General features: G+C 42.6%; 1 protein-coding gene across 1 annotated transcript; it reads right to left on the reverse strand.

Annotated features, from left to right (window-relative positions):
- Positions 1–976: 976 nt before the first annotated feature.
- Ptpmeg2 (Protein tyrosine phosphatase Meg2) lies at positions 977–17,461 on the reverse strand. The gene is made up of 10 exons (XM_071703886.1): positions 17,021–17,461; positions 12,900–13,133; positions 12,725–12,814; positions 12,438–12,578; positions 6,711–6,974; positions 6,054–6,454; positions 5,730–5,969; positions 5,438–5,588; positions 5,152–5,359; positions 977–5,039 (listed from the first exon to the last, which is right to left on the reverse strand). The coding sequence occupies exons 1-10, from the start codon at positions 17,051–17,053 to the stop codon at positions 4,810–4,812; spliced, it is 1,992 nt and encodes a 663-aa protein (XP_071559987.1). The 5' UTR covers positions 17,054–17,461; the 3' UTR covers positions 977–4,809.
- Between the last annotated feature and the right edge of the window lie 316 nt (positions 17,462–17,777).

Genomic DNA, 17,777 nt, shown 5'->3' on the forward strand with positions numbered 1-17,777 from the left:
ATTGTTCTTACAGCTTGCAATACAAGTTAAAATCATTTCTGTATACTTCCTCATTAATAATAATTAATGTTTTTCAATTCCTTATTCGCCGTATTTAATCTTCCTTTACTATTTATTAATCAATGTAGAAATTGTTCTTTTACCGTCAATTTATTATGTATTACATATTTTTATCAATTTATGAGTTTTCGTATTATATTTACAAATTTTTTAATTTTGTTTGCATTCTTGTCACGTACCTTGACTAATGCTACATTTGAATGTGGCGCGATGTTCCGGACCAAAATTTGATTGGCTGTCGTATTCTTCGGCCGCGATTATACACGATGGGCGCGTTCAGCAGACACAACTGTTGAGTGTCGTCTTATCAACACGCTACGCTGATTTGCTCGGTCTAAAAGTAAGAGCCAATCACGTTCGATCGCTACTGAGCGGTTTGTTCTGCTGAACGTGAACCAATGCTACACCTGTCTTCTTACATCATGGTAGTAGCTCTTTCCTCCCAACTGCGACTGCGCAGTAATGTTCATTGTTCACTCGTTCTCTGTCTCGCGCGCAATCAGCGCAATGGTCGAATATTCAAGTCGAAAGTTGGACTACCGAAGAAGTAATCTGATCTAGATTAATAAGAAAGTTGGATTTTAGAAGTTTACTAGAAACTCAGATTTTAAAAGTTAGATTCTAAAAATAGAATTGCATATACACGTGTGCGCACAGCCACGTGTTTGGAATTGCAAGTTTTATTAAGTTCATTGTATATTCGTTATAACAGTTATATTAAATTTCTTTTTTGATTAAAAAAATTGACTTGTTTTACCTTCTTAAAAAATAATGGTCTTGTTAATAATTAGAGGGATGATATAGATGATACGAATATCTGCGAAGAACAATAAGTATATACATTTACATACCTAGCGCGCGCGCGCGCGCGTTCCTATTAAATAAGAAATGATCTCTAAGTAACAATAAAACACCAGAATTTGTACCATTTATATTTGCAATATATTAAATAATTATTAATTAGATACAATCATGTGTGCGATAGTAATTTAAAGTCATATCATTTCTATATACACTTTTTTTTCTTCTTTCCCTCGCTGCTTTACTTTCTCCATTTTCGTAATATTTTAACAATTTTTTTCTTCACCTCGCGAGAATCTTAATTATTATGACACGTATTGCATACACCGGATATACACATAAAACATTGGCTTTGTCTATTGCAGCTCTTTCCGCTTTGCGCTTTTTTCGCATTGTCATACAAAAGTGGGCGTCTATCGCTTTAAATAATTAGTCGATTATATCAACCCCCTTCCGTCAATATTCATCGATATAAAGACGTGTAATATCGGTGACGAATCCTCAAGGTCTACAAATAGCGAGTACGTTACAGGTGCAAATTACCGAAACGAATCGCAAGACGTAGCAACAATCGTACAAGTTCGCAACTTAAAACGCGTTGAAGGAATGAAAATCGGAATATCGAAAGTTTGCGAGTTTACAGTCCACTTCGCGTAACATTTGCATATTATTAGAATTAGCATAGTCTTACATCCTCCCCTCTTAATGAACCTCTTTCGCTTAGATTTTATCGTGACGGTCGATTAAGTCTCTCATCTTTATTCTCGTTCAAGTGATCTATTTGCATTCAGAGGGAAAGGTGGACGATAAACCCCAACTATCCGACGGACTTACGCCGGCAAAGAAAATCGATTTAGCGAGAAGAGAAGAATCGCGAACATTTAATGAGGTATAATACTGTTGAGTCGATTACTTTAGACTACCTACCCTCAGTCCCAAAGCTTAACACACGCACTCGAGTGCGTTCGCGTATATATTACGGTACAATTACACTTGATTTATTTACTCCGCGCGTTAATTTATCGTTCCGTCCGTGAGAGTCCGTTACGAGAAACTTTGGTACCCGTCCTGACGACTTTCATTGACGCATACGGGTTCGTCGCTTGACACGTCGTCAACAGATTACGATGCGAGGGAGGCACACGCAAAAATAGCTATAAAATCGCACTGTACATTCACACTTAATCGAGACGGTCGAACACCAAATTAGATTTCTATTTCTCGCGCTTCGTACAAAAGAGACCCCCCCCTCCAAAAAAAGATGAAAAGAAAGAACGCTAAACGAATGCCACTGTTAAGAATGGAGATTGAGAAATACATGATAATTATGTGCGTATATATACATCACATGGAGATTTAAACCAATTGATACAATAAATAGCTAGGATAAATACAAAAAGGATAATGCTTGATTATAATAATAGATTACGTAAACGTAATAACGTAGTAAACGATAATCAATATCGGTAATATGCCCTTTGTAGGTAACCTAAGGGTAGGAGGAACTTATAAATATTACGTTGAAGTATCGTTAACTTATTTAGACGTGACTAAGCTTCCTTGCGGTACAACAGCGCCTACGTGTTTCGTATAAAAGTCGAAGACGTTCTTCAACAGTTCGTTTGTTATACCGTTCTGCCGAAATAAGACCTTAAACGACGCTCTGCGTAAAACTATAGAATCGTACAGGGTGTTCGGAAATTCGTCTTACAAAACGTTACAGCGGAAGACTTCGCGGAAAACCGAAACGCTCGCGATTGATCTCCCGCAAACGTTTTTTTCACTGCAACGCGTTAAAGCACGTTTTTCCGAGCACCTTGTGTACATGAAAATAGAAAAATCCCAGTCAAGGGATTCCTACACATGTTCATCGGTCTGATACCAATTACGTCACTATATATACCGTGTGTCTTAACACAATATTAATAAATTATTACAAATCAGTTAGTAGATATTATATATGTACGGCGGTTTGGCCGTACCGTGATTATGCCGCGAAAAATTTAGCTCAGCGTGATTAGAAATAGAAATTAGCGTAGTTGGCAATGGCAGTACTTGGAAGAATAGAGATACGAAATTTTCGGAGACTTCTACCGACTATCACAATGCTTTACAATACTAATAGCCCACGATAAAGTTCGTAATTCATCAAACATCGAGCGACCGGTGCAAGAAGACTCGTCACTTACGTCGCAGCTTCCTTGCAGAGGTCTCGCACACATTCAACGGATAAACGATTCGAGTACTTATTGGATACGAGTAACACAGATCGGACACAACGTTTTTAACATATGTATATCCAAGGTTACACGTTACACACTTAAACTTCGCAATAATCATAATCGAAAAGCAATCAAGAGATTTCGAAAGCAGCACTATTTGAAACTCTTTGCGTGCTTCTTGATCATATTATCGGGATGAACATCGCACAGAACCAAAGATACGCATCTCGCAATACCTTGGAAATATGAGACATATCTGAAGAATAATTATGTCATAGTTACATACAAAATTAATTTGTATTTAAATCGCGTATCGTCTAGAATGTTATAACGCGTCTAAACTGTTCTTCGTATTCCGTCAATTGCGTCTTTTTCTTAATTATTATTAAATTGTAGTATCCGTTGAAGGTAAAATTTACATAGTCATCGTGTGTTAAGATTTTTTTTATACCTAGATTTTAAAATGTCTTCAAACGTTTGATGCTTGCAAGTATACACGATTTTTAATCGTTACGATTTTCATAATGAAGCGTATATGTATATATATGTATATGTATAACTATACATATACTTATATGTATATGTGTGTTTATAAACATATATTTATAGGCATACATATAGTTATCGGATGAACTCGAAGTTTATTCGACTAAAGTAAAGGCTTAATTTAATTTTTAAAGCCTTGTACTTGTTAGGCTTCGTCATTTTTAGTCGCGTCGGAAATTATTTAATCTACAACATGATCCCTGATTATTAATCCCTGTAAAACGGAATTTTTCCCGCGCGATTGTATATATAACCAAATTTTACGTACATTAAAAAATTTCGGTTTTCTAAATTTGTGCAGCAGATAATCTTTGGTTACCCAAAAACATCTCTCAATATGTTGATTACTTTCTAAAATAATCTACATTTCCGTAAGGCAGAAGCCGTTTTATCGTATGTTATAATACTTCTAAATCTCAAAATCTTAAATAATTGTGGCTATATCATGGCCAACTGTCAAACCACATTTGTAATAATTTGTGAACTATATAATGTATATAATCACATTTATATTTTTCATATATTTTCAAAGTTTTATATATATATTTATATATATCGGTTCCTTCTCTTTCAGCAAGATCGACAATTCAACTCTCTCAAATTGTTTAAATCTCTCATACGTACATTTCCGTATCATTGTTACAAAAATAAAAAATTATAATTCATCGATTATAGGATAATATATCATAGATATAATAAATTAAAATATTTAGGCTACATGATGAGTATAAATTTCTAATTTTGTGATTACATTTTATTTCGTGATAACTTAACTCTTAAAGAATTTAAGTTGTAATTTTACATTTGAGAGAGTTAAAATAGGATCCATAAAAATGTTTGTGCCAGATTCTTATACTAGTAAAATATTTATCTTTGATCAGTGCCTTTTGATGCACCTTTACATAAAATTTGCCAGAGCACGAATAACAGAAATGTGTAATATTCTCTGTTCGCTTACTTGACATTGAAAAAGAAAGACCAATTTCCGGCTTCATAGGAAATTTTATAATTTAAGACTGACGTAATAGCGAGAAGTTCAATCATTACATCGATGGATACGATAGCAAAAAATAACTTTCAGTCGTTTAAGGTAGAAATAGGCTATTTTAAGGATAGTATATATATATACGCATACTCAGGAAGAACATCAATCCGGTACATGATAGAACTCGTTACTCTCTTAGTCAGAATCCTCTTCGATCGGTGGAGGTAACATGGAGAGATGCTGCGCACTGAGCATCCCTTTGGAAAGTGCGTATTCCGCCAAAGCACTATGGCAAAAGACGTACTGATCTGGCATTTGAATACTGTAGGCCCTCTGTGCTCGGATCTTCTCGACAGTTCCTCGTATGTCTACGGTTCCAGTGTCCTCCAGTCGCGATATGCAAATGTCCAAGGTGCAAAATGTGCCTGGAAACCCGTCAATTTAATGTATATCTCATGCCTCAAAATTTTTACGTCTCGAGAAAGAACAGCGCTAGCAACTAAATTATAATTTTCGTTGCAAGAAACTTCTCTCTACCTGTTCTTCCGATGCCAGCGCTGCAATGTACAATTATAGGTGGTCCTCGAGGATGTCCGGCCCATGTGTCTCCTCTGCTAGCGAGTAATTTGCTCTGCTGTTGCCTTACTAAGGACAAGAACTGTAGTAAAGCTTTAGCCGATTGAGGAACACCGTAATCTGGCCACACTGTGTAACGCATATGGCAAACCTCCCTCGTCTCATCAGTCTGAAATAAGACGAATGGAACATTAAGAAACGATAACATTTAATAATCAAGCAAAAAGAAATGTGTCAAAGTACATACCTTATTGTTTGTAAGGAGAAGCATGGATACTGTGTAATCTGGATTTGTATCGACTTCGAGGGTGGTCACGGTGAAGCCACCCGCTTGTACTTCATCACCTGGTTCCGGACCCCAATACTGTGCGCATTTTGTACGCCCTCTTTCCACCACTCTGAAACAAGGACAATACATTTATGTGAAACTATGAAGTTATGTATAAAGTTTCCAACACAAAATATGAAAATTGTTCAAAACTTTATGTCATGCTAGATGTAGTCAAATTTTCTAAGAGTGCACAAGTAAAACAATTTACCTCGTAGTCATGACGACGACTAACGTTTGCTGTTCCCAAACCATCCTCCAGAAATCACCGCAGGTTTTCGGAAGAGGACCCTGAGTACTGATAAACGCGTTCTTCTGCTTATAACCGTCAACGAAATTCGCATTTATGTAATCAGACGTCGGATCTCCGTCTATTTGTGAAAGGCAGACTCTGCTGTGGTCGTAACAAAGCACATCGGTGTAGCGATTCTTTGATTGATTAGACCTTAACCTGGAATGACCGACAAAACGACATATTAATTAACTCGAATGAGACCAATGTATCGCGCAAACGCAAAATATTGCTATTACGCACTTTGCATTATTAAATGAACCATCCGGCGGTCTCTGTCTAATTTCCGCGTATTCTTCTATGAGACCAGCGCGTCCTCGCGAATGCATATCCGCTATAAATTGCTCCATAGTAACGGCTTGAAGCCCAGGGTCGCCGTGAAGACTGTCATCGTCGCTAAAACCAGAACTAGCTGAGGACGGAGGCTGAACTGGGGATGGCGCCTCGTCGGTTCCAATCCAAGCGTCAGCATTCGCGGTGGTGATCTCGATGTCGCCGATATTCGACACGCCATTTTTCACTTGTTTGTTCTTATCGATTATAGGACTAGTCGAATTACTGTGCGTTGTAGTTCCATTCGGATTTTGATGAACCGTATTATCGTTCGCCGTGGGCGACACAGGAGTATCTACTCTTGGGGTGACCTGAAATACCATAAATATACACATGAGATAAGAACTGTTGGAATTTTATAACATTCGATTAATGATAGAATCCTTCTAATAATTATGTGACATCCGCGAATAAAATATTTTACTTCTACGTCAGTATGTCTAAATAAAAGTTTCAGAATTTTTAACATTTCAGAATTTTTTATTTTTTAAATCCCTTCAACATTCGCGCGTTATAAGGGCGAAAAGAATGACTTACGGCGAATTTAAAGTTGCATCAAGCACTTACCTCACACAGTTCACCCCCGCCTCGGTTCGTCATGGATTTAAGACAATGTAGCAGCCATGCTTCATGCTGTACCTCCAACGTGCCGCCTAAACGATGTGGTAATGATTCTCGTGGGATATGCAACGTCAGCTGAGGGATGGATACTGTGAACACGCGGTCCCTCAGCTTTTCACGAACGAATAATCGAAGGATCTTGAAGGGCGCCTTGAACCACAACGGCGCCGTCACTATCAAAACCTTTTTTAATTTTGCCGGATAGCCACCCTGAAAAATTGATGCGAACAAAACATGAATAATTTGCCGGCATTTTTCATTACGCAAATTAGAAAAAATACCCCGATAAAGATTCTATTAGTATCCGGTCATAGCAGATTAAAAAATTAAAGTTAATAAATAAAAAAATCTAATTAATACTAATTTTACATATTTGTTTACTTTATGCAGTAATGTTTTTTGCGTGCAAGAAATTTCATATTAATGCGGCATCATTCTTATTTCATAATTAAATATTTTATTACAATCGAGATAGTTATTAATTTATAACTCTTAATAAATGTTTAAAATTATTATTATTAATTAAACCTAAATAAACATAAATTATTATCATATAATAATAAAGGCTCACAAGATTAGAAATCAATCGAAGAAAAATGGAGCATTGAGCCGTAACAAGGTGTTGGTTGTTCATATATTCTGTACTTAAGTAAAGAAGTAACGAATTATAATGTACATATACATATATTCCAACTTAATAGACTACGCGCCGCATATTTGTCGGACTTGAAACACAGCTATCTTGGAACATTAATATGATAAATTATTATCATTAATTAAACATAAACTAAACAATTTCTAACTTAATGATCGACTTTAATTTATAAATTCGCTATCATGAATTAGGATGTAAAACCTTCGTTTATCGGAGTAACTTTCAAATTTTTTATGAAAACGAGAGAACGCTGGCAGGTAGTATCGCGCACGAATCCGCGATTCCGCGTGAATAATTTCTAAAAGCACGATTGCAACGATTGCTCGACCTTTCAAAGACATCGCAATAATAGAACAGGCCATATATCGCACATTGGCGAATCGGCCGCCAACTATAGAATCACGTATATACGCGACGCGGAGGGAAAACGATTTTCGTGCGAAAAAAGCGCGACCGCGTCCCTTTAATCAGATTATCGGAGAATCGGAGAGAGTGTCCCCCCGAGGAAAAAGAGAGAGAGATATACATATATATATACATATAACATCTTCCTCGCGCGAGCTTTTCGCGTGTAATCGGCGGACGTGCCGTCGGACGTAATACCGAGGCGAACAAACGCGCGCGTTTCGCGTTTCCCCAGGTATTTCGTAACGCGGACAAAACGCAGGAAGCCGAGTAACTTAACCCACGGGGTACGGACCGGAGGGCGGAAGTACCGTAACGCCAACGACGTCAGCACCACAGCACCACCACCACCACCACCACCACCAACCACCAAACCACCACTACCGTCGTCAGTGGCACGTAACAGTCGCTACGTATACAACAAACGTCATCGAGGCGCGAGGCGCGAGGCGCGTAACGAGGACGGGGCGCACTGGCGCGATTTCTTCCGTGTTCCGGGAAGAAATCGCGTCCGCGGCGCGGCGTTCCGCGAGGCTTGCGTTACAATTTTAGGATCGCTCGCTTCTCTCTCTCTCTCTCTCTCTCGCGCGCGCGCGCGCGCGTCTCGAATTAGCCCGCGGAGTCTCTCGCGCGCGCGGCGCGCTTATTATTCCGGCCGCGCTCCGTATCGTCGAGCGAGACGCGAGGAGTCGCGCCGCGCGACAAATTAGCTGTCTCCCGTCGGACGGAACGGTCGATCGATCCCTCGGCTGACAGTCGAAATTTACCGTGAGCAGCAACGGAGGCAGCGGCCGCCACCGGACGACGCGGCTGATGTCGCGGGCATATCAATCGGCCGGCCCGCCTTCGTCGCCGAATCCTCCGGGCCTCCGGGTATTAGTTTCGAAACCTCACTGCCGGCACTCGGTCGGGTTAATCGATAGCGCGAGATTAGCGTAACACCGGCGCGGGAGGAGCGTCGTCCGCCGCCGTCGCCGTCGTCGTCGAGATGAACGGAGCGACGTCGCCGTGTAAAAACGTCGCTGGCTGGCTGGCTGGCCTCGCACGCGAACAAGGACGCGATCGAACGAACGGGGGAGGGAAACACGAACGGGGCCGGGAGGGGAAGTAGAATCGGGTCGTCCGTATACCGTGTCCGAATGCGAACGTGGTGGTCGCAAGGGGGTCACGACGATTACTGACCGACGTCGGCGTCGTCGGCGACGGTTTATCCGGAGCAGCGCCGCGGGAACGCATGCGCCGCGACGCACCGTCGCCGTCGCTCGCTCTCTCACCCCACACGCGACCCCTTCTTTTCACCACCGACATCCCTTACGCGAGAATTTCTTCTTTTCTCTCCCTCCCTCCCTCTCTCTCTCTCTCTCTCTCTCTCTCTCTTTCTCGTTACCGCCGGCAGCGGAGGTGCAGCAACCGTGTATACGCGGTGACGTATTGCCCCCCAGTGTCTCTCAACCACGCGGCTTCCGGTCGATCGCCGGAATTTCCCGACGCCTCGGAAAATCCGCGGCCTGGGGTGAAGCTCGCGTGAGATTTTCGCGTATAACCGTTGACTAATTAATTGCAAGAGTTTCGCTGGTTTCAGCTTTCGTTTAATACATTGTCCGCCCAACGAATTGTATGAGTCTAACTCTATGTACATCACAATAAAATTTCAATTACGTACAGACATATAAACATCTAATAATAAAATATATTGTACAATATAATTATTGTGTAATATAATTAAATAAGATTACATCCCCAGGGATGTTATATTAAGAGAAAACAGCGCACTTTTTACTTTACATTGTTATCTATTTATGTTCGAAACTTTATATTAGATGACATTTATTTTTTACAGGTGTTTTAAAATATTTTCATAGCACCTGATCACCACAGCAGTCAGCGTTAAGATCGTCTCAGGTATCTCAAGATGTTACATGCTCGTTTCGTCGGCCGGATAAAATCTTAAGACCGATTAACATCTGAGGCAATTAAGGCAATTTTGAATATATAAGATCGGACTATAAATACCGTCCTTAAAGTTTCGTAGAATTATTCGGTGATCGATAATTACGACTGCTGCTAGAAAAAGACACGCCGACGGGAGGAGAGAGTTCGCGTTTCGATTCTCGATACAATCAATCAATTCGTAAATGAGGAAACGTCACAGTTCCTCTTATCCCGACTCTCTTATCGGTCGACGCTTCGCTTCGCGCCATCGTAGCGCGCGATATCGTCTCCTTTTTTTTTTTTCGTCAACGCTCGACAGATGCGATTAAATCTGGCGGAGCATAAAATTGCGAACAGCGACCACGGAGAGAGAGAGACACGTCCGTTTGATCGTCAGCGCGCAGGATGCGCGCAACGCCTATATCGAATTCGACTGTTACGACTATAATTACGCGGGCGCAAATGTCACCGCGCACTGAAACCTTTGTAAAGGCCATTATCAAGCCGGGGCACCTTGGAAGTACGGTTCACCGCGCGATTAGGATCCGATTAAGTTGCGTGACGCGTGAAGGTCCTTCGCACCTTCACGCTCTCCCGATAACGAGCGACGATAATATCCTCCTCGGTGGTAAGAGGGGTAAAAAAAAAAAAGAGAGACGAGTGGGCCCCGTCTGCGATCGCCTCCTCGGATTATTCAATATTTTTTTTATCCACGATTACGTGAACGATACATGACGTCGTTAGCAGAGAGGAAGTCTCCTCCGGGGAAACCTTTGAAAGTCATACCCTTACGCACTACTTCGACGCGCCTCGTCGCGTAATCGCGTAATCCACCTTTCGCGAAGCGTGAACGCCCTTAAAGCGTCTCGCCGCTCTTTGAGCCGCACATCCACGTGCTGAGAGCTAAACGCGGAATTTGCGGCTCGTCGAGAAAGGAGTCTAAAAAAAAAAAAAACGAAGCTATGACGTATTATCAATTAACGACGTAACGTAACGAGCAGGTATGACGTCTTCGGGAAAAAGAATATTTTTCCAAAGGAGCTTCACGCGAGCTAAGAGGATTGGAAATATTTTTATCCTTTGAGAACGACGAGGCACGATTAAATCATGCAGGAACGATCGATGACGTGAAAGTCAGTCAGAAAAAGGACGTCACGCGTGTATATATATATATTCGTATATAATGACGGCATTAAAGTGACGCTTGCACTCGGAAGAGTCACGTGTATCGGTTACGTCGCGTATGACACCATTTTTTTTTTTACGTAAGTGGGCTGACCGCATCAAAGCGTTAACGCACGAGACTATTTCGACCGACCGGCGATGACTAATTGGGTTAACTTCAGCGACGGTAATAACTGTAATGCCGCACTCTACGCCGGACGAAATTGCACGCAACGTGAATGTTAATCGGGCCACGCACTTAGACGTCGCTAAATGGCACTTTGTACCCATGTGGTTCGCATAATTATTACGCTCCTTCTCGGAGAAATGGTTTCTTTTTTCTTCCACAGGAGCGCGAAAAGTCCGCCGCTCTTATTTGTCACTCCGGTACAAGACATCTGTCTCCGAGAAATTCAGGCCGCGGGTATAACGTCGTGCCACTTTGCAAATTCGTAATTAACATTGAAAAGAAAAACGATATCCTGTGAAGTGAAGTTTCTAACGCTTAATAACACGATATTTGTATATTTATACAAATATGATAATACGTATCTCTTCGCAATTAAGTCTCGCGCTCTTTTTCACATCCGTGAGAAAATATTTTCGAGAGACACCAATTATATACACAAACTTGTATTATAATATTCATGGTTTACGACATGTAGAAATATGCAGAATGTAATTCAATGACAATTATTTAGAAATTTGCAAAATGGCATTATTTCAACCGGCCTTTACACGTCGCTGTTCGGGATAGAATCCAAACGAATGGCTTTCTTTCATGCATCCGACATTTATGCGTGACAGAGCACCTCTGTCACGCCGGCGGGAGTAGAGAAATGAGACCGTGTATCGTTATACATAATGGACATTCGCCGCAAGACTCATTCTCCTCTCACTCTCGATCACGATCTTTTCTCGCTTTCTAACTCCGCGCGGCAGTGGTGCTCCGTCTCGTCTGGACGAACGTTAAGTCGTTACGCGGCTTAATCATGTCGCGCAAAGTATTACGCATAATTCGAGAGAAAACGGTGTGCAAATCGATGCGTAATGTACAGAGAAAATATCGGTGACATTGCTATTTTATCGTTTAATCCGATTCGTCGTGTATAAAAGCGGGGGAAAAAAAAGAAAACGTGAGATTTTGCACAACGTTTCCGTGCGGCAATTTTGCAATAAAAAGTCGAGAAATTCTTGACGCATATTATATATCTCCTCGGTGAGAACAAGAGGAACTTCGCGCTTCCTGATTATTTAGGTAAGTCACGCGTAGTTGATTGTCCATTCTTCTTTTTTTTATTCCCATCTTTTCGCGAGTTTCTCAAACAATTTTTCATCGATTTCTCCATACATTCTCCATACTTTTGTATATTTTGTATATTTTAATCATAGTTTTCATTATTTTTAACGAAAATGCTGAAGTTAAATCAGATTTCACGGTCTATTTCGTACAGATCACGCATGCATTACCCCACAATGATTTCCTACTAATATCTAAAATACATTCACCGACTTACCTTCAGAAGTGTCAGAATTTTCTGAGACAGGTCGTAATCAAAATTCTGATACTTGCTGTCAGACATGTCATAAATAAAAACTAGTCCATGCTTCTGCGTTTCTGCACTTTCAAGGGCAGCATCTAATTGATATACAACACCCTGAAAAAGATAAGAAAACTGGTTACTTTAATAATATAAGTTTCAAGAACCTGTTTTCTCTAGATAGAAAACTAGACGTTTGCAATTATAAAGAAGTATAATTCTTTCTTAATTGACGCATTAAGAATGCACTTAGTAAAACTTACTTGCAGAGTTGTTTGATGTGTAGTATTCTGTGGAAGATGCAAATGCGCTGTGAAAATAGCTATCGCCGCACCTGTTGCGTCTCTTGATGGCTGAAATAATTTAATACATTAATTCGCTTCAAGCAATGACGACAAAACAAAACGCATCTGCGTTAAATTGGCATTCTCGTCTTACCAGGACCGTAAATTTTCCTGTGTACAGTTCGCTGAGTAGAGGTTCCTGAGTAGGATGCAGGACTGCCAATCCCTCTCTCCTCCTAGTAGCTTCGTGCTGCTCGTACAGAGCCAAAGCTCGTTGAACCTCAAACTTCCGTGCCGCTAAAAACTTGACCGCCGTGCTCCAGGACACTGGCCCAGCACGTCTACCGGCTCTACATCTATTCACAGCTTCTATAAATTCTTTCGTAGCCTGGGAAAAGAAAGTATCGTACATGTATTTCTTGAGATTTTGAGAAAAAATTTATAAATTAATATAAAGATAAGTTGTAATTTTATATATATACATAAAGATAAATGTTTCTATGTAAATATAAGTCGCAATATTTATGCCTGCGTTATTAAACGTACATTGATGTATATACTTTCAATATTAACAATTTTCTCGTCGCCAATAATGCTGCTATTGATATTTCTCTCGCTGTAAATAATTTCCATAGAAATAAAAATATTTATATGATAAAAACAAGTATTAATAATAGAGTAAAAAAAAGAAAAAACAATTTATTTATATCATAACGACGCTAGCACTCTGACATTTAAACACTTTTTTTTTTCATTTTTTTCTACTTCATTCTTATCACTCGCCACAAGAGCGAAAAGTAAACATAATTATTCTATAAATACGTTATCGCGTTGCTGAAATCAGCGCCGGATAACGAAATGTGCATTGGGCAATAGAATTGAACGCTCGCAATCGCTCAGCATCTTGCATACATCGTTGCACAATGTCAACCTTGAAAACCGGCGCTTCGCGACGCGGCGGGCAGGAAACCGCGAATTGCAATCTTTATCAGCGCGACCCGATCGACGCGAACGCAACATGTGCATATCCTGAATATTCGTCGACTTGTCAGTTCGTCAGCACGTAATGACCTTGTAATAAAAAAAAAAGAAAGAAAAGAAAAGGGAAAAAATAGAAAGAGAGGGAGACGTTCGATTGAGAATTTCGAAATTTAATCCCACCGACGTCGAATTTCGCCGACGTAGGCATGTGAAAGAGGTATCTTTCCTCCTTTTACGAATAGAAACGCGTGTGTTCTAATATTCGCTCTTAACCACTGGTGAAAAAAAAAAGTCGATCGAATAGAGGATAATTCGGGTTCGTCGAAGAGAACATTTGACCCAAATCGGAAACCACGGGCGGCTTTTATTACCCCCCCGCGTGAGCCGAGCTCTCGATCGACGTCCCATCGTTCGTATACAGAAACCACGAGATTACAAGACGACGGGGGATCGAGACGGGACGACGTCGATCGCCGATACGCCGGCGTATGAACGGCGGGCGCGACGACGACGACGACGACGGCATATCGTTTTTACGCTATTAAAACGAGCAATGACCGTGGACGGCGACGCGTGAGCGTGCACGTACGTACACGCGCCGGGTATACTACCGATACGACTTCCGGTGTCCGGCTACCTCCCCACCGGTCATTTCCGTTATGCGCCAGCCGGCGGGGATCGGCACGGTGGCACCCGCGGTACGGGCCGCGCCGCGCCGCGCCAGCTGGGCGCGTGTATTAGCCGGAGAGGAGTCGAGGAATTTAATGCCCGCGGATAGAGCCCTCCGTAGGGCCCCTCGACAGGGCCATCTCCACGGCTCGCGAATTCGCGCTTTAAATTCACGCGAGTCGCTAGCGCGTAAACGCGAGACGGACAACGCGGCGCCGACCTCGTCACATTATTTCTTTCCCGGCGCGTTAAACGGGGAGGAGAGGCTTGACGACGACAGAATTAATCGCGTGGCAGAGCTGAACGAGCGAACCTGAAATTAACAATGCGAGAACGCGAGGGGAACGGCTTTGAAACGCGTGCCCCCGAAAACGCGACGCGAATGAAATGTAAGCAAACGGAGCGAATGTTGCCGATGCGAAGTTGATTATACGGTTGAGATTGTCATTATAAAAAAAAGAGAAAATATAAATAATCTAACGCATTTTTAGAATCGCTCGTGTTGAGATTCACTTAAGTATAAACGAGAACGTTAATCGCGATTGTTTAACGCGAGATTTTTTAACGCAATCACAGAAATAAAGAATATTCTTGATTTGAAAATATCTCTGGTTTCAACGTGGAAATCTTGAAATATTATATTGCGTTAAACGAAGAAAACTCGCTTGAATAAAGTCATTTTACACATGGTTCAAGAAGAAAAGTTGAAATTCTGATAAAATTATTAATTGTTGCGTACATACGAAACAATGAACGCGTTAATATTTAATTGTTGAGTACATAAGTTTTGATTTGACACTTCTTTTCTTCTGTGATATAGTTGCGACGGTGAAGAAAGGGTCGAGGGTATCAGTATCAATTAATCGACGCTGTCGCTCGGTTAACCTCCTTGAACGGAGGTGACTGCCTTTGTCGAATGAGATTATAATTTCTCTCTGTTTCCATGCGACGAGAGCTCGGGTTCGCTAAAAATATGTACGCGGCAGACGGAAATTGAACACCGCAAATCGATACGCGGGAAAATCTCGTTACGAAGAAACTCCGTCGAAGCTTCAAATCGAGTTTGCTCGCATCGGAGGTTCGTAACGTACAAATTATTCTCGTATCTATGCCGTTGCCGGCATTAAAATACACTCGACCAGTTCTACAGTCTTGAAAAACTTGCTTTTGTAACGAAACCTCTAAATTTATATCCCTACAATCAATGAGAATTCAATATACTTACAAAATCAATAATATAGAGCTTCTATTATTAAAATTCGCTATTTAAAGGAACGACATTAAAGATCGTAATTAGCGCGTTTGTATCAGTAATGTCTCCGTTCATTAAGAAAGTTAAAAGAAATTATTTGCCGTGAGGCAAAAAAATATTATATCGTGTAGCTCTCAATTTGAATACAATTTTCCATCTTGTTATACAATTTTCTAGCTTGTTAAACGAACAGCTAAGGCTTCTCCGGTTTATCGGCGACGTAAACGTTCCCGCAATGTTCTATCTTGTTAAATGAATAGCTAAGGCTTCTGCGGCGATCGGCGACGTAAACGCTCCTAATCGCGTTCCGAGAAGAATCAACGATTAGGTTTCTAATAAGCCATAAACATCTCGTCAAGCAGGAACTGGAGGAAGCTGTTTTTGCGCCGCGTGATTTAGCGTCACTCGACGTTATTTCGACCGCGCCCCGTACGTAGAATTCAAACGACTCGCATGCCGTGCCGGGTCCATCGCGCGTCGTGCATCGGCGTGAATCTTTTAAAGCGGCGGAAGCCGGAACGCGAAGCGGAGCGGCGGAATATCGACTCGCGTGCGCGCGCGAGACCGAGCGCGTCGCGTCGTTTCGACGGAGCGCTCGCGTTTCAAAATAGTCGAAATTTCCGAACGGGAGGAGCCGCGTGGGCGTACCCACGAAGGAACCGGCCCGCCGGAAACGACCGGAAACGTAATTATTAACGTCCCGAACATGTTCGAAACGTTCCGAATTTCCGGCCGCGCTCGCGCGACTCTCCTCGTTATAGAAACAATAAGGAAGGAAGTAGACTCGCGCCGCGCCGTCGACGTCGGAAGAGACGGCGATTTCCGTAGCGTGTTTACGATCGCTATCGTGCGCGCGCGCGCGCTTGACGTTCCAAGCGACGAGCGATAACGAACGGGCGAACGGACGCAAATGGGATGTTTATGTTCTCGCGTTTATGAGTCGCGCCTGCCGGAGTCGTCGGATTCCAACGATGATTCCGCCTCCGCCTCGGGTAGGACGATCCGATTTCCGACCTTGACGGAACCCGCGGCGTTTCCACGGTCGCGAGGAGACACGGGATTCATTTTCGCGCCCGACGAAGACCTTGGAGACTCCGAGTGGTCCAAGTTGGAGCACGATGCGAAGGCCGGAGAGGTCGTTCGCAATTCATCATCATCCATCCAATCTCTTCCTCTTGTTCTTTCGAGATTCGAGGTGCATGACGACGACCACGATGGTGATGCCAATGATGATGATGTTGAGGATGATAATGGCGACGGCGGCGGCGCGCGGCCACGACGTGTCGAACCGCGCGGGTCTCGCTCGCGGTACTCGATCTACCTGCGGAGAGGAAGAGAGAGAAACGCTCGAGGCTCCGAAACGATTTACTTACTTGCTCCTGCTCGGCGGTTAACGTGGCTGCCATTTTGGGGCTCAGCGCGCTGACATGCCCGCGAGGACGAGGCGTGTACCACAGAAGCGGAGAACGCGCGGGGCCGCGTCGTTAAGGCTCCCCTAGTCCCTCGTTGTTTTACATCCAGTCCCGGTGCCGCGCACGTACGTCCGCGAGAGGGACGAGCATCCTTGTGAACCGCTTTTCGCGCACCGAGAGAGACCAACCCTCTCTCTTTCTCTCTCTCTTTGCCCGCCGACGCACTTGAATCTTGAATCCTTACAGAGCACGGCCACCCTCGGCGGCAGCGGCAGCGGCGGCGGCGGCGACGGGAACGGGAATGCTAGCGAGAAACGGTAAATCACCCCGGCGCGCGACCATTGTTCCACCGTCTCGCACGCACTCGAACGCGATTGTGACACTCTCCGCTCGGCGGGCCTCGGCTCGACTCGATCGTCCTCCTCTCGGCGATCGCGCCGCCATCTTGAGGCGAGCGAGCGCCCGCGCGCATGCAGATTGCAGCGCGATCGTTGCGCTCGTGGTTTTTAATTAATAACCCGATGGATTCGTAAATTAAATGATAAGATTATTTTTAATTTGTGACAATTTTTATATATATGCGAATATTTTGCGCCAGCGGATCGTGACGTTCGTAAGATAAGAATGAAGAAGTACGAAAGCGTCACGTGATACGCGTTATCACGATTAGTAAAGAAATTTGAAAGAAAAATAGAGAAATATTTGAAAATAAAGATTT

Source organism: Temnothorax nylanderi, unplaced genomic scaffold (assembly GCF_030848795.1).
Source record: "Temnothorax nylanderi isolate EJ_2023f unplaced genomic scaffold, tnyl_v1.0 TNYL_tig0037_pilon, whole genome shotgun sequence".
In the NCBI taxonomy this organism is placed as follows: domain Eukaryota; kingdom Metazoa; phylum Arthropoda; class Insecta; order Hymenoptera; family Formicidae; genus Temnothorax; species Temnothorax nylanderi.

Bases quoted from the DNA above. Each gene is read 5' to 3' on its own strand.
- Ptpmeg2 (XM_071703886.1), bottom strand. From the start codon at position 17,053: ATGGCAGCCACGTTAACCGCCGAGCAGGAGCAA. The intron at 12,815-12,899 runs GTAAGACGAGAA...AAATTATTTCAG, and splicing joins CAGGAAAATTTACGGTCCTG to CCATCAAGAGACGCAACAGG. The intron at 12,579-12,724 runs GTAAGTTTTACT...TATCTTTTTCAG, and splicing joins CACATCAAACAACTCTGCAA to GGTGTTGTATATCAATTAGA.